Raw genomic sequence first — 24273 nt, forward strand, 5'->3', positions numbered from 1 at the left:
GGGTACAGCAGGATTCTTACATGCTTGATGAACACACAGTCTCTACGGTAACCAGCAGCTAGCTACTGTTCACCCAGAACACAAGAAGCAAGACGGAAACAGACGTCGGGACGGAACAAAGAACAACAAGCGACGGAAGGAAGAGTCAATTATGTCAGTAGATTATAACATGGAGGAGTTATGCAAGGTAGACCCAGACCGCCAGCCGACCCAGACCGCCAGCCCACCCAGACCGCCAGCCCACCCAGACCACCCAGACCTCCACTCACCCAGACCGCCAGCCAGCCCACCCAGCCCACCCAGCCCGCCAGCCCACCAGCCCACCCAGACCGCCAGCCCACCAGCCCACCCAGACCGCCAGCCCACCCAGCCCACCCAGCCCACCAGCCCACCCAGCCCACCCAGACCTCCAGCCCACCCAGACCTCCAGCCCATCCAGCCCACCCAGCCCACCCAGACCTCCAGCCCACCCAGACCGACAGCCCACCCAGACCTCCAGCCCACCCAGACCGCCACTCACCTAAACTGTTGTTGTCCTTGATGCTTTTCTCCTGCAGCTGTTCTAAACCAACTGGAAACAACGACAATAGATTAGAGAGGATGTGGAGTGACTAAAATAAGCCAATCCTAGATGACCCGTTTCCCCTGCTGGGGTTCGGTTAGGGAAAACTCTTCCCCACACAGTGACATCTCAGGGGTAGAGTCATAAATCGAGAGGAGATGGACCGATAACCTACGCAGTAAAGGGATGCAGCACCAGTGTGTGTGTGTGTTATATTACCTTGCAGGGCAGTGAGGCGTTCGTTAGAGAAGTCGTTATCAGCCTGTAAGGCCTCAAAGCGGGCCTGTAGAGCCTGTTCCTTCTCCTCCATCTCATCAATACAAAGCTGCAGTTCCTTCTTCTCCATCTGACCCTTCTGAGTCAACTCCTCCTGACGACCCTCTGCCAGCTACACACACACACACACACACACACACACACACACACACACACAGGAACAAACACACACACACTTATGCTATGGGTACTTTTGGTTGGGATGGTCACTAAATAGCAATATCACTCATCTCTGCCACACCAAGTCAATGCTTATTCCACATCCCCAACCACTGGCACTTTTCTCAAGGAATCCTTACTCCGTTTCCTGGATCCCATCTCCTCGCCTCTATCTCAAAACCAATTGGAGAAGATCATAGGTTAAGGACCCTGTACCTTACTGGAGGTGGTCACAGAGGGGAGGGACCCTGTACCTTATTGGATGTGATCACAGAGGGGAGGGACCCTGTACCTTCTCCAGTACAGGTGAGAAGGAGGCGAGGAGATAGGAAGCGAGGAATAAAGCTAATTGAGATAGAGGCCTCTAACCATCACCTTTATCTTGTCAGTGAGGTCCTTGATCTCGTTGACAGCGCCGTTGTATTTATTAGCCAGTTCTCTGAGCTCTTCATGGTTCCTCTCATTCATCTCCTTCAGGTGGGAACACTCATCCTCCGTGTTACTGAGGCTTCGCTAAAAGGAAGGGAAAAAAAGGAGACCCATCATCATCATCAATATGGAACTCCACCCAGCCTACAGTCAGCCAGGACAAGTTGAATCATGTATTTAACCCCTCCACCCAGCCAGGACAAGTTGAATCATCAAAACATCTGAAACCCTACCTCTTCAAACTGTATCTTTAATAATCCCACAGCACCCCCCTTTGCACCACCTCCTACAGTGGTTCTTCCTTTAAAATGTTTTGAGTTTATGCCGCGAACGTTAGTGGTAGATGGTGGCATTCTGTCTCTGCACCACACTATCACACAGGGGAGTTATAACGCTGATCTAGCAGTAGTCTAAACTGTGGAACAAATTATATTTTCAGAAATTAATGGAGGTGTTTTCAGTATGAGAATCTCTCTTCTGGCACTAGAGTCCTGCAACAGGCAACAATAACAAAAAGTGTGGGTGGTCCTGGAATTAAGACAGAGCTTGGGTAAATACAAATGGGGGAATGTCACTTGACATTCACTGTGTGCTTTTGGTTTCTCTCCCACTAAAAACAGAAAGAAATCATTTTAAATAACAAACTGTCTTTATTTACCAGAGTGAAAGAGTGATAGCCCCTCTATATAAAGTGAGTTTCTGAAACGGAGTCCTTCTTTGCTGATGTACAGAAGAAACTGAATGAAAGAGTCCAGCGAGGATTTGAGTGACTCCCTCATTCTTGGCTTTGGATCAAAATAATTAAGTACCAACATTCTTTCTGATAGTCTTGAATAAAGAAATGTTTTGACCAAGTTAATCTGCTCATGTGGGTGTTAAATTATTTATGACATTATGGTTACAATCAAGAATGTAAACAAAATAAATCCTCATCATAATGAATAATCAGATGCAAGCTTCATTTCCTCTTTTTTGTACTCATTTTATCTCCAGCATCACTCTGCCTCAGGGCCTCAAACAGCACCATTTTGTTTCTCTCTGTCGTCCACACGCACTTTAAACATTTGGATAAAAAAGCATTTAAAAGGCTGACATTGGTTGATTTTAATAGTTCTGGACAGCCAAATGTCTAACTCCACCCATACCTTTGATTTTTTAACATTCCCAGAAGGCAGATTATTATAACCTACTGCAGGCCTAACACCTATGTGTTTAACCTTCTGAATTAACGATTGTACTGAAGATAGAAGCCGCCTCCTAATGAGTTCAGAGAGCCGATCTGTTATCCAACCATTATTATTATTAACCCTGCATTATAATTATATAAACTCCCCTTAGATATTCTCTGTAGGGTTTTACATTTCTAAATCAATATCACAGACCAGATTTGCCCCTTGGATATTAATTTAGAATCCTCCAATCCTCAAAATGTAATTAGATCTAAAGGGACATTTTATTGATCTGCCAGTATTTTCTTAATGAGTTCCGAGAGCCGTGTCATACCAATTATTAATGGATTATCTACCATGGCAACCACTTGTTAGGAAACATTTTTTAATTATGTGCGTCATTTAAAAAAAAAATCAAATACAATAATATATTTGTACCACTAGATGCAGTGTTTTTATTTACAGTAGTGATGACAGCTCGTGGCATTTTGTTTTTCACTAGCGTAGCAGGCTGTGAATTCTGCAAACAACGTTTGCATGATGAGCTATTAGCAGGACAATAGACTCTTCAACCTTTACAAGAGGATAGTCTAATAGCTCGGCTACTGTAGTCCCCCAACTTGGAATGTATCAAGTACTCTAAAGGTTTACATTTCTAACTCCAAACCTCATGCAACCGCACAAATGTCGGATCAACCACATACTGTACAGTATTTATGCATTTGTTAATAAAATAATGATACAAATACTCTTTCAAAATGCTGATGTTTTTTTCAACTATCAGCAGGACAATAGGGAACTGAATGACAGAATATAGTTTTGCGGCAGCCCACAAGCTGAGCTGCAGTACGATAACTTTTATAAAGGAAGAACCACTGAACTAGTAGTCCTGTTCTGATAATAATAACCTTAGTTGTGCTAGAGTTAAGTCCCGGAGCCATCCACCAAGCCAATAACGAGCATGATAAACTACACAACACACCATTCAGGAGGTCTCTAACACACAGATACTGGTTCAGACCATTCAGGAGGTCTATAAAACACACAGATACTGGTTCAGACCATTCAGGAGGGCTATAAAACATGCAGATACTGGTTCAGACCATTCAGGAGGTCTCTAACACACATATAGTGGTTCAGACCATTCAGGAGGTCTATAAAACACACAGATACTGGTTCAGACCATTCAGGAGGTCTATAAAACACACAGATAGTGGTTCAGATCATTCAGGTGGTCTATAAAACACACAGATACTGGTTCAGACCATTCATAAGGTCTATAAAACACACAGATACTGGTTTAGACCATTCAGGAGGGCTATAAAACACACAGATACTGGTTCAGACCAATCATGAGGTCTATAAAACACACAGATACTGGTTCAGGCCATTTATGAGGTCTATAAAACACACAGATACTGGTTCAGACCATTCAGGAGGTCTCTCACCCACAGATACTGGTTCAGACCATTCAGGAGGTCTCTAACACACAGATACTGGTTCAGACCATTCATGAGGTCTCTAACACACAGATAGTGGTTTAGACCATTCAGGAGGTCTCTAACACACAGATACTGGTTCAGACCATTCAGGAGGTCTCTAACACACAGATACTGCTTCAGACCATTCATGAGGTCTATAAAACACACAGATACTGGTTCAGACCATTCATGAGGTCTATAAAACACACAGATACTGGTTCAGACCATTCAGGAGGTCTCTAACACACAGAGAGTGGTTCAGACCATTCATGAGGTCTATAAAACACGCAGATACTGGTTTAGACCATTCAGGAGGTCTCTAACACACAGAGAGTGGTTCAGACCATTCATGAGGTCTATAAAACACGCAGATACTGGTTTAGACCATTCAGGAGGTCTCTAACCCACAGATACTGGTTTAGACCATTCAGGAGGTCTCTAACACACAGATACTGGTTCAGATCATTCAGGAGGTCTCTAACACACAGATACTGGTTCAGACCATTCATGAGGTCTATAAAACACACAGATACTGGTTCAGACCATTCATGAGGTCTATAAAACACACAGATACTGGTTCAGACCATTCATAAGGTCTCTCACCCACAGATACTGGTTCAGACCATTCATGAGGTCTATAAAACACACAGATACTGGTTCAGACCATTCAGGAGGTCTATAAAACACACAGATACTGGTTCAGACCATTCATGAGGTCTATAAAACACACAGATACTGGTTCAGACCATTCATAAGGTCTCTCACCCACAGATACTGGTTCAGACCATTCATGAGGTCTATAAAACACACAGATACTGGTTCAGACCATTCATGAGGTCTATAAAACACACAGATACTGGTTCAGACCATTCATGAGGTCTATAAAACACACAGATACTGGTTCAGACCATTCATGAGGTCTATAAAACACACAGATACTGGTTCAGACCATTCAGGAGGTCTCTCACCCACAGATAGTGGTTCAGACCATTCAGGAGGTCTCTCACCCACAGATACTGGTTCAGACCATTCATGGGGTCTATAAAACACACAGTTAGTGGTTCAGACCATTCATGAGGTCTCTAACACACAGATACTGGTTCAGACCATTCATGAGGTCTATAAAACACACAGATACTGGTTCAGACCATTCATGAGGTCTCTCACCCACAGATACTGGTTCAGACCATTCATGAGGTCTATAAAACACACAGATACTGGTTCAGACCATTCATGAGGTCTAAAAAACACACAGATACTGGTTCAGACCATTCATAAGGTCTCTAACACACAGATAGTGGTTCAGACCATTCAGGAGGTCTCTAACACACAGATACTGGTTCAGACCATTCAGGAGGTCTCTCACCCACAGATACTGGTTCAGACCATTCAGGAGGTCTCTCACCCACAGATACTGGTTCAGACCATTCAGGAGGTCTCTCACCCACAGATACTGGTTCAGACCATTCAGGAGGTCTCTCGCCCACAGATACTGGTTCAGACCATTCAGGAGGTCTCTAACACACAGATACTGGTTCAGACCATTCAGGAGGTCTATAAAACACACAGATACTGGTTCAGACCATTCAGGAGGGCTATAAAACACACAGATACTGGTTCAGGCCATTTATGAGGTCTATAAAACACACATATACTGGTTCAGACCATTCAGGAGGTCTCTCACCCACAGATACTGGTTCAGACCATTCAGGAGGTCTCTAACACACATATACTGGTTCAGACAAGTCATGAGGTCTCTGACACACATATACTGGTTCAGACCATTCATGAGGTCTCTAACACACAGATACTGGTTCAGACCATTCATGGGGTCTATAAAACACAGATACTGTAAATGTAGGCCTATTAATATACAACCTATTTAAATGTAGCTGTTTAGCCTGCACATCTTCTACATGTCATTGCGTGCTTCGTGGTTTTTGCGTGCCTCGTGGTTTTTGCGTGCCTCGTGGTTTTTGCGTGCCTCGTGGTTTTTGCGTGCCTCGTGGTTTTTGCTACGGCGTATCAACTAACAGAAACAATACGGCGTATCAGCTAACAGAAACAATACGGCGTATCAGCTAACAGAAACAATACGGCGTATCAGCTAACAGAAACAATACGGCGTATCAGCTAACAGAAACAATACGGCGTATCAGCTAACAGAAACAATACGGCGTATCAGCTAACAGAAACAATACGGCGTATCAGCTAACAGAAACAATACGGCGTATCAGCTAACAGAAACAATACGGCGTATCAGCTAACAGAAACAATACGGCGTATCAGCTAACAGAAACAATACGGCGTATCATCTAACAGAAACAATACGGCGTATCAGCTAACAGAAACAATACGGCGTATCAGCTAACAGAAACAATACGGCGTATCAGCTAACAGAAACAATACGGCGTATCAGCTAACAGAAACAATACGGCGTATCAGCTAACAGAAACAATACGGCGTATCAACTAACAGAAACAATACGGCGTATCAGCTAACAGAAACAATACGGCGTATCAGCTAACAGAAACAATACGGCGTATCAGCTAACAGAAACAATACGGCGTATCAGCTAACAGAAACAATACGGCGTATCAACTAACAGAAACAATACGGCGTATCAGCTAACTGAAACAATACGGCGTATCAGCTAACAGAAACAATACGGCGTATCAGCTAACAGAAACAATACGGCGTATCAGCTAACAGAAACAATACGGCGTATCAGCTAACAGAAACAATACGGCGTATCAGCTAACAGAAACAATACGGCGTATCAGCTAACAGAAACAATACGGCGTATCAGCTAACAGAAACAATACGGCGTATCAGCTAACAGAAACAATACGGCGTATCAGCTAACAGAAACAATACGGCGTATCAGCTAACAGAAACAATACGGCGTATCAGCTAACAGAAACAATACGGCGTATCAACTAACAGAAACAATACGGCGTATCAGCTAACAGAAACAATACGGCGTATCAGCTAACAGAAACAATACGGCGTATCAGCTAACAGAAACAATACGGCGTATCAGCTAACAGAAACAATACGGCGTATCATCTAACAGAAACAATACGGCGTATCAGCTAACAGAAACAATACGGCGTATCAGCTAACAGAAACAATACGGCGTATCAGCTAACAGAAACAATACGGCGTATCAGCTAACAGAAACAATACGGCGTATCAGCTAACAGAAACAATACGGCGTATCAACTAACAGAAACAATACGGCGTATCATCTAACAGAAACAATACGGCGTATCAGCTAACAGAAACAATACGGCGTATCAGCTAACAGAAACAATACGGCGTATCAGCTAACAGAAACAATACGGCGTATCAGCTAACAGAAACAATACGGCGTATCAGCTAACAGAAACAATACGGCGTATCATCTAACAGAAACAATACGGCGTATCAGCTAACAGAAACAATACGGCGTATCAGCTAACAGAAACAATACGGCGTATCAGCTAACAGAAACAATACGGCGTATCAACTAACAGAAACAATACGGCGTATCAGCTAACAGAAACAATACGGCGTATCAGCTAACAGAAACAATACGGCGTATCAGCTAACAGAAACAATACGGCGTATCAACTAACAGAAACAATACGGCGTATCAGCTAACAGAAACAATACGGCGTATCATCTAACAGAAACAATACGGCGTATCATCTAACAGAAACAATACGGCGTATCAGCTAACAGAAACAATACGGCGTATCAGCTAACAGAAACAATACGGCGTATCAGCTAACAGAAACAATACGGCGTATCATCTAACAGAAACAATACGGCGTATCAGCTAACAGAAACAATACGGCGTATCAGCTAACAGAAACAATACGGCGTATCAGCTAACAGAAACAATACGGCGTATCAGCTGACAGAAACAATACGGCGTATCAGCTAACAGAAACATACTAATGCAGGGATTTCTAGAGGCGCATATTCATTAAAACAATACATAAGCATGGAGGAAGTTGAATCCATTGTTTCCACGTTTGGCTTCAGTGTTTTAAAACTGTTAGAAAATGAGGTGGATTGAACAGATAGGCCAGTCTCACCTCAACCTCTGACAGCTTCCTGGCCATCTCTATCTTCTCCTGCAGGACCCTCCTCAGGGACTCTTTGGCAGTAATCTCATAGTTGTACTTGTCTTCCTGCAGAGTTACCAGCTCGTTACGCATACCATTCTCTGTTTGGTTCTGAAGAGAAAGAGAGGGAGAGAGAAAAAGACGTCCCCTCAAAACAACTCCTAACCAAATACATGACAAAATATTTGTAAATGTTCTTACTTTAGAGTAGGACTGCAGCTGGCTGCCCATCACCTCTAGTCTGGAGAGAAGCCGGTCCTCATCTATCAGAGCCTGGAAGAGAGCGAGAGAGAGAAAGGTCAGCACACCATAACCTAACCATAAACACCATAAATACCATAACCAGAAGTACAGAGAGAAGGGGGGGGGGGGGGGGGGGGGGGGGGGTTGTTTTGGGTACATTCTAAATGTCTTGATTCCAGGCAAAATTAGGCAAAATTATTGAATTCTTTATTGAGTTTACCTCTTGGAAAAAATGTGTTGTGGTATTGTGTAGAAATACATGACTTTACAATTAAAATGACTGAACATTGAATTTGGTGTGTGGTTTGGGATATTGTCTAGGCCTATATGTAAGAGAACATTGAACCTTTAACCTGTCTTCTCTTGAGATTAAGGCCCAGTGCAGTCAAAGATGTGATTTTCCTGTGTTTTACATACACTACATGGCCAAAGGTATGTGGACACGTGCTCATCGAACATCTCATTCAAAAATCATGGCCATTACTATTTACATTACTATTCTGGGAAGGCTTTCCACTAGATGTTGGAACATTGCTGCTATAACAACCTCCACTCTTCTGGGAAGGCTTTCCACTAGATGTTGGAACATTGCTGCTATTACAGCCTTCACTCTTCTGGGAAGGCTTTCCACTAGATGTTGGAACATTGCTGCTATAACAACCTCCACTCTTCTGGGAAGGCTTTCCACTCTATGATGGAATATTGCTGTGGGGACTAGCTTCCATTCAGCCACAAGAGCATTAGTGAGGTCAGGCACTGATGTTGGGCGATTAGGCCTGGCTCGCAGTCGGCGTTCCAATTCATCCCAAAGGTGTTCGATGGGGTTGAGGTCAGGGCTCTGTGCAGGTCAGTCAAGTTCTTCCACATCGATCTCGATACCATTTCTGTATGGACCTCGTTTTGTACACGGGGGCATTGTCATGCTGAAACAGGAAAGGGCCTTCCCCAAACTGATGCCACAATGTTGGAAGCACAGAATCATCTAGAATGTCATTGTATGCTGTAGCTTTAAGATTTCCCTAAACTGGAAGGGGCCTAGCCCGAACCATGAAAAACAGCCATAGACCATTATTCCTCCTCCACCAAACATTACAGTTGGCACTATGCATTCGGACAGGTAGCGTTCTGCTGGCATCCGCCAAACCCAGTTTCGTCCGTCAGGACTGCCAGATGGTGAAGAGTGATTCGTCACTCCAGAGAATGCGTTTCCACTGCTCCAGAGTCCAATGGCGGCGAGCTTTACAACATTCCAGCCGACGCTTGACATTGCGCATGGTGATTTTAGGCTTGTGTGCGGCTATTCTGCTATAGAGGGTATCCGGGAGGATGCTGTTGATGTGAGCCATGACCAGCCTTTCAAAGCACTTCATGGCTACCGAAGTGAGTGCTACGGATCAGTAGTCATATAGGCAGCTTACACCTTCGCTTCCTTGGGCACAGGGACTATGGTGGTCTGCTTGAAACATATAGGCATTACAGACTCAGTCAAGGAGAGGTTGAAAATGTCAGTGAAGACACTTGCCAGTTGGTCAGTGCATGCTTTGAGTCCACGTCCTGGTAATCCATCTGGCCCCGCGGCCTTGTGAATGTTGACCTGTTTAAAGGTCTTACTCACATCGGCTACCGAGAGTGTTATCACACAGTCATCCGGAACGCCTGGTGCTCTCATGCATATTTCAGTGTTACCTCGTCTCGATGCGAGCATAGAAGTGACTTAGCTTGTCTGGTTGGCTCCTGTCACTGGGCAGCTCTCGGCTGTGCTTCCATTTGTAGTCTAATGGTTTGCAAGCCCTGCCACATGATTCGATCTTAGTCCTGTATTGACGTTTTGCTTGTTTGATGGGTCGTCTGAGGGCCTAGCAGGATTTCTTATAAGCTTCCGGGTTAGAGTCCCACTCCTTGAAAGTGGCAGCTCAAGCCTTTAGCTCAGTGCGTATGTTGCCTGTAATCCATGGCTTCTGGTTGGGGTATGTATGTACAGTCACTGTGGGGACAACATCCTCAATGCACTTATTGATAAAGCCAGTGACTGACGTGGTGTACTCCTCAATGCCATTGGAAGAATCCGAGAACATGTTCCAGTCTGTGACAGCAAAACAGTCCTGTAGTTTAGCATCTGCTTCATCTGACCACTTCCGTATTGAGCGAGTCCCTGGTGCTTCCTGCTTTAGTTTTTGCTGGTAAGCAGAAATCAGGAGGATAGAATTATGGTCAGATTTACCAAATGGAGGGCGAGGGAGAGCTTTGTATGCGTCTCTGTGTGTGGAGTATAGGTGGTCTAGAATTTTTTTCCCTCTGGTTTCACATTTAACATGCCGACAGAAATGTGGTATCACTGATTTGAGTTTCCCTGCATTAACGTCCCAGAACACTAGGAGCGCCACCTCTGGGTGAGCGTTTTCCTGTTTGCTTATGGCGGAATACAGCTCATTCAATAACGTCTTAGTGCCAGCCTCTGACTGTGGTGGTATGTAAGCAGCTACGAAAAATACAGATAAACGCTCTAGGTATATCGTGTGGTCTACAGCTCATCACTCAAAACCTTGAGACTTCCTTAGATACCGTGCACCAGCTAATATTTACAAAACTGCATAGGCCCCCGTCCCGTGTCTTACCAGAAGCTGCTGTTCTATCCTGCCGATAGAGTGTATAACCCGCCAGCTGTATGTTCTTAATGTCGTCGTTCAGCAACGAATCGGTGAAACATAAGATATTACAGTTAGTGTCCTGTTGGTAGGATATACGTGATTTCAGTTGGTCCCATTTGTTTTCTAGCGATTGAACATTATCTAGCAGAACTCGTTGTCTTATCCTCACAAGGCATCTTGATCTCTTTCCGCGAAACCTTTTCCAGCGAATCACGGGGATCTGGGCCTGGTGTCCGTAGTATATACCTTGCATCCGACTAATCGAAGAAAAACTCCTCGTCCAATTTGAGGTGAGTAATCCCAGTTCTGATGTCCAGACGCTCTTTTCGGTCATAAGTGACGGTAGCAGCAACATTATGTATGATTTAGCCACGTCAGAAAACAGAGCATTTAGCCACGTCAGAAAACAGAGCATTTAGCCACGTCAGAAAACAGAGCATTTAGCCACGTCAGAAAAACACAGGGCTGGATACAACACAGGGCTGGATACAACACAGGGCTGGATACAACACAGGGCTGGTTACAACACAGGGCTGGATACAACACGGGGCTGGATACAACACGGGGCTGGATACAACACGGGGCTGGATACAACACAGGGCTGGTTACAACACAGGGCTGGATACAACACAGGGCTAGATACAACACAGGGCTGGATACAACACAGGGCTGGTTACAACACACATTCAGGACCACATATTGGCACTGGAGTCAGTGGTTACGTCCTATTCCGCCAACTTCCTGTGTTGCATCCCTCTAATCCATTAGTTCATTCATCTCACCATTTTAACCTATATCTGTCAATAAAATTCCAAAACACTGTAATTGTACCTGCCAGCTGCTCTCTGAAGCCTCCTGTGTGGTGGCCAGTAGGCACTGCAACGTTGCCAACTTCTGTTCCAACATCTGCTCCCTGTGTAGGGCCTCCTGCCGGGAGGAGAGAGGGGCGAGGGAGCAACAGGAGAGGAAGGGAGAGCGATAGGAGAGGAAGGGAGAGCGATAGGAGAGGAAAGGCGAGAGAGCAGAGAGAACGAGGGGGAGAGGAGAGAAAGGAGAGAAGGAGACCGGGAGAGAAAGGGAGAGCGGGGAGAGCGAGTGGAGAGAAAGGGCGAGAGAGGAGAGGGAAGGAGGGAGAGAGGAGAGCAAGAGGGAGGGGCGAGGGAAAGAGGTTTGGCATGGGGAAGAGGTTGGGGGAGCGGGGAAGAGAGAGAGAGGGGAAGAGAGAGACAGGGGACGGGCCGAGGGGAGAGCGGGGCGAGAGGGAGAGAGGGGTGCAAGAGGGAGGGGCGATGGAAAGAGGTTGGGGGAGCGGGGAAGAGAAAGAGAGAGGACGGGCCGAGGGGAGAGCGGGGCGAGAGGGAGGGAGTGAGGCGAGGTAAAGAAACTATTAAAACCTACCCAAACCAGAAACTGTGGATAGATGGCAACATTCATGCAAAACAAAGTGAGAACCATCGTATTTAACCGTGGCAAGGTGACTGGTAATATGGTTGAATACAAACAGTGTAGTTATTCCTTCTGTAAGGCAAGCAAACAGGAGTCACAATTCAATGGCTCAGACACAAGACATATGTGGCAGGGACTCCAGACAGTCACGGATTATAAAAGGAAAACCAGCCACATCACGGACACCGACGTCTTGCTTCCGGACAAGCTAAACACCTTCACCCGCTTTGAGGATAACACAGTGCCACCGACGCGGTCCACTCCCAAGGACTGTGGGATCTCGTTCTCCGTGGCCGAAGTGAGTAAGACATTTAAGAGTGTTAACCCTCGCAGGGCTGCAGGCCAAGACGGCATCCCTAGCAGCGCCCTCAGAGCATGCGCAGACCAGCTGGCTGGAGTGTTTACAGACATATTAAATCGCTCCCTATCCCAGTCTGCTGTCCCCACTTGCTTCAAGATGGCCACCATTGTTCCTGTACCCAAGAAAGCAAAGGCAACTGAACTAAATTACTAACGCCCCGTAGCACTCACTTCTGTCATCATGAAGTTCTTTGAGAGGCTAGTCAAGGATCATATCACCTTCACCTTTTCTGACACCCTAGACCCACTTCAAATTGCATACCACCCCAATAAGTCCACAGACAATGCAATCTCCATCCCACTGATCACTGCCCTGTCCCATCTGGACAAGAGGAATACCTACATCAAAACACTGTTCATTGACTATAGCTCAGCCTTCAACACCATTGTAACCTCCAAGCTCATTTTTACACTCAGGGCACTGAGTCTGCAACCCGCCTGGTACAACTGGGTCCTGGACTTCCTGACAGGCCACCCCCAGGTAGTGAAGGTAGAAAACAGCACCTCCACTTTGCTGATCCTCAACACAGGGGTGCGTGCTCAGCCCCCTCCTGTACGCCCTGTTCACCCATGACTGCGTGGCCATGCACGACTCCAACTCAATCAAATTTGTAGACGACAACAGTAGTAGGCCTGATTACCAACAATGAAGAGACAGCCCACAGGGAGGAGGTCAGGACCCTGGCAGAGTGGGGAAAGTCGCTTGGGGTATGTCTCTATCAGTTTTGCACATCGAGAGACTGAATTTTTTTCCCATTCCTCCTTGCAAAACAGCTCGAGCTCAGTGAGGTTGGATGGAGAGCATTTGTGAACAGCAGTTGTCAGTTCTTTCCACAGATTCTTTCCACAGATTCTCGATTGGATTCAGGTCTGGACTTTGACTTGGCCATTCTAACACCTGGATATGTTTATTTTTTAACCATTCCATTGTAGATTTTGCTTTATGTTTTGGATCATTGTCTTGTTGGAAGACAAATCTCCGTCCCAGTCTCAGGTCTTTTGCAGACTCCATCAGGTTTTCTTCCAGATTGGTCCTGTATTTGGCTCCATCCATCTTCCCATCAATTTTAACCATCTTCCCTGCCCCTGCTGAAGAAAAGCAGGCCCAAACCATGATGCTGCCACCACCATGTTTGAGAGTGGGGATGGTGTGTTCAGTGTGATGAGCTGTGTTGCTTTTACGCCAAACATAACGTTTTGCATTGTTGCCAAAAAGTTCAATTTTGGTTTAATCTGACCAGAGCACCTTCTTCCACATGTTTGGTGTGTCTCCCAGGTGGCTTGTGGCAAACTTTAAACAACACTTTTTATGGATATCTTTAAGAAATGGCTTTCTTCTTGCCACTCTTCCATAAAGGCCAGATTTGTGCAATATACGACTGATTGTTGTCCTATGGACAGAGTCTCCCACCTCAGCTGTAGATCTCTGCAGTTCATCCAGAGTGATCATGGGCCTCTTGGCTGCATCTCTGATCAGTCTTCTCCTTGTATGAGCTGAAAGTTTAGAGGGACGGCCAGGTCTTGGTAGATTTGCAGTGGTCTGATACTCCTTCCATTTCAATATTATCGCTTGCACAGTGCTCCTTGGGATGTTTAAAGCTTGGGAAATCTTTTTGTATCCAAATCCGGCTTTAAACTTCTTCACAACAGTATCTCGGACCTGCCTGGTGTGTTCCTTGTTCTTCATGATGCTCTCTGCGCTTTTAACGGACCTCTGAGACTATCACAGTGCAGGTGCATTTATACGGAGACTTGATTACACACAGGTGGATTGTATTTATCATCATTAGTCATTTAGGTCAACATTGGATCATTCAGAGATCCTCACTGAACTTCTGGAGAGAGTTTGCTGCACTGAAAGTAAAGGGGCTGAATAATTTTGCACGCCCAATTTTTCAGTTTTTGATTTGTTAAAAAAGTTTGAAATATCCAATAAATGTCGTTCCACTTCATGATTGTGTCCCAATTGTTGTTGATTCTTCACAAAAAAATACAGTTTTATATCTTTATGTTTGAAGCCTGAAATGTGGCAAAAGGTCGCAAAGTTCAAGGGGGCCGAATACTTTTGCAAGGCACTGTAGATACTATTGTACCTGTTTCCTCCAGCATCTTCACAAGGTCCTTTGCTGTTGTTCTGGGATTGATTTGCACTTTTCGTACCAAAGTACGTTCATCTCTAGGAGACAGAACGCGTCACCTTCCTGAGCAGTATGACGGCTGCATGGTCCCATGGCGTTTTTACTTGCGTACTATTGTTTGTACAGTTCAATGTGGTACCTTCAGGCATTTGGAAATTCCTCTTGGCTGATTTATTTTGATTTCCCATGACGTCAGGCAAAGAGGCACTGAATTATGAGCATGTTTCCGACTGTCTGCCGCGATCCTCTCTCTCCCTCTCACATTGAGGAACTATTGTCATTCTCAATGGATGTAAAAAATAAAAAAACACTTTGTTTACTTGCTGTTTGAAGCAAAGATAAAATTACTTTGAGAAGCGCCAAGGTGATGGTGAGTGAAGAACAATGAGAAAAATACAAATGTGCCCATTTGGGGATCTGATACTAGGCCTAGCTCTACGCATAATCAGGCCAGGTAGCCAGGCTCTACGCATAATCAGGCCAGGTAGCCAGGCTCTACGCATAATCAGGCCAGGTAGCCAGGCTCTACGCATAATCAGGCCAGGTAGCCAGGCTCTACGCATAATCAGGGCAGGTACCCTAGCTCTACGCATAATCAGGCCAGGTAGCCAGGCTCTACGCATAATCAGGCCAGGTATCCAGGCTCTACGCATAATCAGGCCAGGTAGCCAGGCTCTACGCATAATCAGGCCAGGTAGCCTAGCTCTACGCATAATCAGGCCAGGTAGCCAGGCTCTACGCATAATCAGGCCAGGTAGCCAGGCTCTACGCATAATCAGGCCAGGTAGCCAGGCTCTACACATAATCAGACCAGGTAGCCAGGCTCTACGCATAATCAGGCCAGGTAGCCAGGCGATACGCATAATCACGCCAGGTATCCAGGCTCTACACATAATCAGGCCAGGTAGCCAGGCTCTACGCATAATCAGGCCAGGTAGCCAGGCTCTACGCATAATCAGGTCAGGTAGCCAGGCTCTACACAGGGTCCCAGTCAGCATCATAGGGTCCCAGTCAGCATCATAGGGTCCCAGTCAGAATCAAAGGGTCCATGTAAAGCATAATAATACGTAGGGTCCCAGTCAGCATAATAATACGTAGGATCCCAGTCAGCATAATAATACGTAGGGTCCCAGTCAGCATCGTAGGGTCCCATTCAGCATAATAATACGTAGGGTCCCAGTCAGCATAATAATACGTAGGGTCCCAGTCAGCATAATAATACGTAGGGTCCCAGTCAGCATCGTAGGGTACTATTCAGCATAATAATACGTGGGGTCCCAGTCAGCATAATAATACGTAGGGTCCCAGTCAGCATAATAATACATAGGATCAGTCAGCATAACAATACGTACGGGGATCCCAGTCAGCATCGTAGGGTCCCAGTCAGCATCGTAGGGTCCCAGTCAGCATAAAAATACATAGGGTCCCATTCAGCATAATAATACGTAGGGTCCCAGTCAGCATAATAATACGTAGGGTCCCAGTCAGCATAATAATACGTAGGGTCCCAGTCAGCATCGTAGGGTACCATTCAGCATAATAATACGTGGGGTCCCAGTCAGCATAATAATACGTAGGGTCCCAGTCAGCATAATAATACATAGGATCAGTCAGCATAACAATACGTACGGGGATCCCAGTCAGCATCGTAGGGTCCCAGTCAGCATCGTAGGGTCCCAGTCAGCATAAAAATACATAGGGTCCCAGTCAGCATAATAATACGTAGGGTCCCAGTCAGCATAATAATACGTAGGGTCCCAGTCAGCATAATAATACGTAGGGTCCCAGTCAGCATAATAATACGTAGGGTCCCAGTTAGCATCGTAGGGTACCAGTAAGCACAATAACACGTAGGGTTCCAGTCAGCATAACAATATGTAGGGTCCTAGTCAGCATAATAATACGTAGGGTCCCAGTCAGCATAATAATACGTAGGGTCCCAGTCAGCATAATAACACGTAGGGTCCCAGTCAGCATAATAATACGTAGGATCAGTCAGCATAATAATACGTAGGGTCAGTCAGCATAATAATACGTAGGGTCCCAGTCAGCATCGTAGGGTCCCAGTCAGCATAATAATACGTAGGGTCCCAGTCAGCATAATAATACGTAGGGTCCCAGTTAGCATCGTAGGGTACCAGTCAGCATAATAACACGTAGGGACCCAGTCAGCATAATAATACGTAGGGTCCCAGTCAGCATAATAATACGTAGGGTCAGTCAGCATAAGACAGCGTTGATCGCAAGAGCAAACAGTTCAAATCTTCAAAAAGTTAAATCAGCATAATAATAATAGCACAGTGCCATGCAGTAGCAGTGTGTGGCCAGTAGGTGTCACTGTTGTTGCTTACATACCTGCAGATACTGGGAGAGCTGGAAGAGTTCCTGAGAGTACATAATGGGGGTGTTGGCCGCAACCTGCAGGTGAAGAGACACACACACACGCCAGGACATCAGGTTAGACAGGAACACTGGGTCTATGCACACACATACACCTTATCAGGCAGCCTACGACCTAGGCTCATCAACTGGAAAGGGCAGCGAGTTCACGACATGCTCACAACCTACTCAGAGTGAAATAATAACAAGTGAATTTGGATGGATTATGATAAATAGGTAGGGCACTGAGAATTTTCCTGACTAGCTGGATGTCACTGTTCCAGGCAATATGTGCCTTGATGTATGTATAGAGCAGGGCAGTGTACCGTGTATGTATAGAGCAGGGCAGTATGTATAGAACAGGGCAGTGTACCATGTATGTATAGAGCAGGGCAGTATACCGTGTATGTATAGAACAGGGCAGTATGTATAGAACAGGGCAGTGTACCATGTATGTATAGAGCAGGTTTGGGCAGTATACCGTGTATGTATAGAACAGGGCAGTATACCATGTATGTATAGAGCAGATTTGATCAGTATACCATGTATGTATAGAACAGGGCAGTATACCGTGTATGTATAGAGCAGGGCAGTATACCATGTATGTATAGAGCAGGTTTGAGCAGTATACCATGTATGTATAGAGCAGGGCAGTATACCGTGTATGTATAGAACAGGGCAGTATACCGTGTATGTATAGAGCAGGGCAGTATACCATGTATGTATAGAACAGGGCAGTATATCGGGGTATTTGGAAATAGCCACAGGATGGTTTTTCAATAGTGTCAAAACAATTTCTTAGAATGTTGTGCAACACGTTGGAGATTAGATTGCGTTCTACACTTCACCTGTCAAATGTTTCATTAAGAAACTTAACGGTAGTCAGCAGTCATGTGGTGCTTGTTCACACAATGACAAGAGAATGTAGACGTTGTTATGGATCCCCATTAGTTCCTGTCAAGGCAGCAGCTACTCTTCCTGGGGTTTATTATGGATTCCCATTACTTCCTGCCAAGGCAGCAGCTACTCTTCCTGGGGTTTATTATGGATCCCCATTAGTTCCTGCCAAGGCAGCAGCTACTCTTCCTGGGGTTTATTATGGATCCCCATTACTTCCTGCCAAGGGAGCAGCTACTCTTCTGGGGTTTATTATGGATCCCCATTAGTTCCTGTCAAGGCAGCAGCTACTCTTCCTGGGGTTTATTATGGATTCCCATTACTTCCTGCCAAGGCAGCAGCTACTCTTCCTGGGGTTTATTATGGATCCCCATTAGTTCCTGCCAAGGCAGCAGCTACTCTTCCTGGGGTTTATTATGGATCCCCATTACTTCCTGCCAAGGGAGCAGCTACTCTTCTGGGGTTTATTATGGATCCCCATTAGTTCCTGTCAAGGCAGCAGCTACTCTTCCTGGGGTTTATTATGGATCCCCATTACTTCCTGCCAAGGCAGCAGCTACTCTTCCTGGGGTTTATTATGGATCCCCATTAGTTCCTGCCAAGGCAGCAGCTACTCTTCCTGGGGTTTATTATGGATCCCCATTAGTTCCTGTCAAGGCAGCATCTACTCTCCCTGGGGTTTATTATGGATCCCCATTAGTTCCTGTCAAGGCAGCAGCTACTCTTCCTGGGGTTTATTATGGATCCCCATTAGTTCCTGCCAAGGCAGCAGCTACTCTTCCTGGGGTTTATTATGGATCCCCATTAGTTCCTGCCAAGGCAGCAGCTACTCTTCCTGGGGTTTATTATGGATCCCCATTAGTTCATGCCAAGGCAGCAGCTACTCTTCCTGGGGTTTATTATGGATCCCCATTAGTTCCTGTCAAGGCAGCAGCTACTCTTCCTGGGGTTTATTATGGATCCCCATTAGTTCATGCCAAGGCAGCAGCTACTCTTCCTGGGGTTTATTATGGATCCCCATTAGTTCCTGTCAAGGCAGCAGCTACTCTTCCTGGGGTTTATTATGGATCCCCATTAGTTCTTGTCAAGGCAGCAGCTACTCTTATTTGGTTCCGGCAAAATTAAGGCAGTTAAACAACTTTAAAAACAATACAATATATTCAGAACAGATTTCACAACACACCGAGTGTGTGTCCTCAGGCCCATAGGCCACTATCACATATCTACAACAAAAAATCCATGTGTACGTGTGTGTATAGTGCCTATGTTATTGTGTGCGTATGAATGCGTCTGTGCCTATGTGTTACTTCACTGTCCCTGCAGTTCCATAAGGTTGTTTTTAAAAATAATAATAATCTGATTTTACTGTTTGCATGAGTTACTTGATGTGGAACGCTGTTCCATGTAGTTATGGTTCTATGTAGAACTGTGCACCTCCCATAGTTTGTTCTGGACGTGGGGACTGTGAAGAGACCTCTGGTGGCATGTCTTGTGGGGTATGCATGGGTGTCTGAGCTGTGTGATAGTTGTTTAAAAAACAGACAGCTCTATGCTTTCAACATGTCAATACCTCTCACAAATACAAGTAGTGATGAAGTCAATCTCTCCTCCACTCTGAGCCAGGAGAGATGGACATGCATATGATTAACATTAGCTATATGTGTACATTCAAGGACCAGCCGTGCTGCCCTGATCTGAGCCAATTGCAAAAGTCCCTCTTTGTAGCACCTGACCACATGACTGAACAGTAGTCCAGATGTGAGAATAAAACTAGGCCTGCAGGACCTGCCTTGTTGATAGTGCTGTTAAGGCAGAGTAGGGCTTTATTAAGGACAGACTTCTCCCCATATCTCCCCTTATCTAATGTTGTATCAATATGTTTTGAAAAGGACAGTTTACAATCCAGGATTACTCCAAGCAGTTTAGTCACCTCAACTTGCTCAATTTCCACATGATTTATTACAAGATTTAGTTGAGGTTTAGGGTTTAGTGAATGATTTATCCCTAATACAATGCTTGTAGTTTTTGAAATATTTAGGACTAATTTATTCCCTGCCAACCATTCTGAAACTACCTGCAGCTCTTTAAGTGTTGCAGTCATTTTAGTTGCTGTAGTAGCTGACGTGTATAGTGTTGAGTCATCCGCATACATAGACACTGGCTTTACTCAAAGCCAGAGGTATGTCGTTAGTAAAAATTGAAAAAGGGGCCTAGAGAGCTGCCCTGGGGAATTCCTGATTCTACCTGAATTATGTTGGAGCAGATTCCATTAAAGAACACCCTCTGTGTTCTGTTAGACAGGTAACTCAATATCCACATTATAGCAGGGGGTGTAAAGCCGTAACATTTACGTTCTTCCAACAGCAGATTATGATCAACAATTTCAAAAGCCGCCACAACCATTTTATCATCAATTTCCCTCAGACAATCAGTCATTTGTTTAAGTGCTGTGCTTGTTGAGTGTCCTTCCCTATAAGCGTGCTAAAAATGTCTGTTGTCAGTTTGTTTACTGTGAAATAGCATTGTATCTGGTCAAACAATGTTTTCTAGAAGTTTACTAAGGGTTGGTAACAGGCTGATTTGTTGGCTACTTGAGCCAGTAAAGGGGGCTTTACTATTCTTGGGTAGCGGAATGACTAATTTCCCTCCAGACCTGAGGGCACACACGTTCTAGTCGGCTTAAATTGAAGATGTGGCAAATAGGAGTGGCAATATCGTCTGCTATTATCCTCAGTAATTTTCCATCCAGATTGTAAGACCCCGGGGGCTTGTCATAGTTGATAGACAATTTTTTCACCTCTTCCACACTGACTTTACGGATTTCAAAAGTACAATTCTTGTCTTTCATAATTTGGTCCGATATATACTTGGATGTGGAGTCAGCATTTGTTGCTGGCATGTCAGAAGGTGTCAAAGTTATCTATAAAAGGGAGTCCAGCAGAGCTACAGTAGTCTACAGAGCTACAGTAGTCTTTCAGCCAGATGTGTAACACCAGCAGTTTGCTGAATCTTTCACACCCGCGGCCCAACGAGGGTATTGGACCTGAAGTTATTGGCCTTTTTTTGTTGTCTTTTAGTGCTAAAATCAGTTATTTAAAATCCCTTTCAAAATGTTCTGAGTCCATGTGGGGTCAAACGACATCACAAGGGATACCACAGTGTCAGCTCCAGGAAACCGGGGTAGAACAGTCGGAAGCAGCCTTGTTATGTACTCGTGCTCCTGGGTAGCAAGCACAGTGTTATTGGCTTGGGAACAGAGATGTTTCTCACCATAGTGCTGACTACGATGACAGCTGGTTATGTTGAATGGGCCGGTCTCAGGTAGCCTCACGGTCTGGTGAGGCTGGGAACTCAGAGGATCTGAACCCAAGGTAGAAGTCACCGGAGAAGGAGACAGAACCGAGGACGAAGACGCAGGTACCTCCGGATCCAATCTTGAATGGGAAGCCCCCAAGGAAGAAGGCGCCAGAACCTCTGGATCAAGGGCCCCCCGTTGCCAGAGGATGCTTTCTTCGACTTCCAAAGCGAGTGACGTACCTCCATGACTGGTTTGGTTGGGTGGAGAATAGCTCCGTTCAAAGGGGGGATGGAACCCTGCCAGCCAGTTGGCTGTAGAGAGCCGACACGGCGGCGAAACTTCCACCAGACCAGAGCGCCGTCCGGCTACTGGGGTAAAAGAAAAGGTATGCGGGTTCCCAGTAGCTTCTGTAGGATTGCTACTTGCTTGCTAAGATTAGCCACTTTGCTCACATAGTCCTGTGCAAGCAAGTAGTTGCTACATTGAAAGTCAGCGCGGTCCACATTGTCCCGGAACAAAGCAAAGTAAACACAGCTCCTGCAGCGCTGGAAACGTTCAATAGCGACCTCCATTTGAGACCGGTGAGTCAGGCAGGCTTTCACATCTCTCCCCCTCTGCGGAAACTGGCAGGATCCCGGGACAGACAGTAGCGCTCACAACAATTTAGCCCAACAGAGCCGTAGAATCCAAAATAAAAGTATTTCAAAGCAGATTTAAACTGAGGTCTGTAGTTCAGGTTTCAGCGTTTCAACAACAACAACAAACATACGTCTGATGCAGACAAGGTGTGATGCACATCTCAAACACACACACACACCTGTCACCACAGATGGACGGACAGACAGACGAATCCGCCTACCTTATCAACGGGAAGTGGTAAAGGTTCTTGGATGACACTGTGGAGAGGACAGAGATCAGAGTTCAGTTCAGAAGGAGGATAAAGCTCATTCAACAGTTTATAACATACTAGAGGTCGACCGATTAATCGGAATGGCCGATTAATTAGGGGCAATTTCAAGTTTTCATAACAATCGGAAATCGGAATTTTTGGACACCGATTTGGACTATTTTTTTTTTACACCTTTATTTAACTAGGCAAGTCAGTTAAGAACACATTCTTGTTTTCAATGACGGCCTAGGAACAGTGGGTTAACTGCCTTGTTCAGGGGCAGAACGACAGATTTTTACCTTGTCAGCTCGGGGATTCAATCTTGCAACCTTACAGTTAACTAGTCCAACGCTCTAACCACCTGCCTCTCATTGCACTCCACAAGGAGACTTGCCTGTTACGCGAATGCAGTAAGAGGCCACGGTAAGTTGCTAGCTTGCATTAAACATCTTATAAAAAACAATCATAATCACTAGTTAACTACACATGGTTGATGATATTACTAGTTTATCTAGCGTGTCCTGCGTTGCATATAGTCAATGCGGTGCGCATTCGCAGAAAAAGGACTGTCGTTGCTCCTAACCATAAACATCAATGCCTTTCTAAAAATCAATACACAGAAGTATATATTTTTAAACCTGCATATTTAGCTAAAATAAATACAGGTTAGCAGGCAATATTAACCAGGTGAAATTGTGTCATTGCACGCAGAGTCAGGGTATATGCAACAGTTTGAGCCGCCAGGTAGGAGCGAGGAGAGGGACGGAAGCTATACTGTTACACTGGCAATACTAAAGTGCCTATAAGAACATCCAATAGTCAAAGGTTAATGAAATACAAATGGTATAGAAGGAAATAGTCCTATAAATACTATATTAACTACAACCTAAAACTTCTGAACTGGGAATATTGAAGTCTCATGTTAAAAGGAACCACCAACTTTCATATGTTCATGTTCTGATCAACACTTAGTTTTTGCCTTATTTAAATTAAATTGAACATGTTTCATTATTTATTTGAGGCTAAATTGATTTGTATGGATGTATTATATTACGTTGAAATAAGAGTTAATTTAGTATTGTTGTAATTATCATTATTACAAATAAAAAAAAATAATCAGTCGATTAATGGGTTCGGCTTTTTTTGGTCCTCCAATAATCGGTATCGGTATCGAAAAACCATAAATCGGTCGACCTCTATAACATACAACAATAATTCAACGTTTAACATAACAGTCTGTGTCTGAATGGCTATTCAACACTGAACTAAAATAGAAAACGCAACATGTAAAGTGTTGTTTCATGAGCTGAAATAAAAAGATCCCAGAAATGGTCCAAATGCACAAAAAGGGAATTTCTCTCACATTCTGTGCATTTCTTTACATCCCTGTTAGTGAGCATTTCTCCTTTGCAAAAAAAAAATCCAGTGATTAAACAGCATGATCATTACACAGGTGAACCTGTGCTGCGAACAGTAAAAGACCACTCAATTGTCACAGAACACAATGCCACAGATGTCTCAAATGTAGGGAACATGCAATTGGCATGCTGACTGCAGGAATGTCCACCAGAGCATTGAATGTTCATTTCTCTACCATAAGCCGCCTCAATTGTCGTTTTAGAGAATTTGGCAGTACATCCAACCGGCCTCACAAGCCACTGCATCACAAAGCCCTGACCTCAATCTCATAGACAATTGTGGGCAGAACTGAAAAAGTGTGTGCGAGCAAGGAGGCCTACAAACCTGACTCAGTTACACCAGCTCTGTCAGGAGGAATGGGCCAC

The 24273-nt window shown here is 44.9% G+C and overlaps 1 protein-coding gene across 8 annotated transcripts in view; it reads right to left on the minus strand.

Annotated features, from left to right (window-relative positions):
- Positions 1-24273, minus strand: part of LOC110494844 (sarcolemmal membrane-associated protein) — a 112513-nt gene that overhangs the window by 60410 nt on the left and 27830 nt on the right. For 6 of the 8 annotated variants that reach the window (XM_036950989.1, XM_036950986.1, XM_036950987.1 and 3 more), the window contains exons 4-11: positions 22460-22496; positions 17382-17444; positions 11914-12009; positions 8393-8464; positions 8162-8302; positions 1373-1510; positions 782-950; positions 521-571 (exon numbers count right to left, since the gene is read on the minus strand). In XM_036950989.1, coding sequence (XP_036806884.1) covers positions 521-571; positions 782-950; positions 1373-1510; positions 8162-8302; positions 8393-8464; positions 11914-12009; positions 17382-17444; positions 22460-22496 — 767 coding nt within the window. The remainder of the gene's footprint in view (positions 1-520; positions 572-781; positions 951-1372; positions 1511-8161; positions 8303-8392; positions 8465-11913; positions 12010-17381; positions 17445-22459; positions 22497-24273) is intronic. The other 2 variants (XM_036950988.1, XM_036950985.1) reach the window with 1 other exon arrangement.

Source organism: Oncorhynchus mykiss, chromosome 17 (genome assembly GCF_013265735.2).
Source record: "Oncorhynchus mykiss isolate Arlee chromosome 17, USDA_OmykA_1.1, whole genome shotgun sequence".
NCBI lineage: Eukaryota > Metazoa > Chordata > Actinopteri > Salmoniformes > Salmonidae > Oncorhynchus > Oncorhynchus mykiss.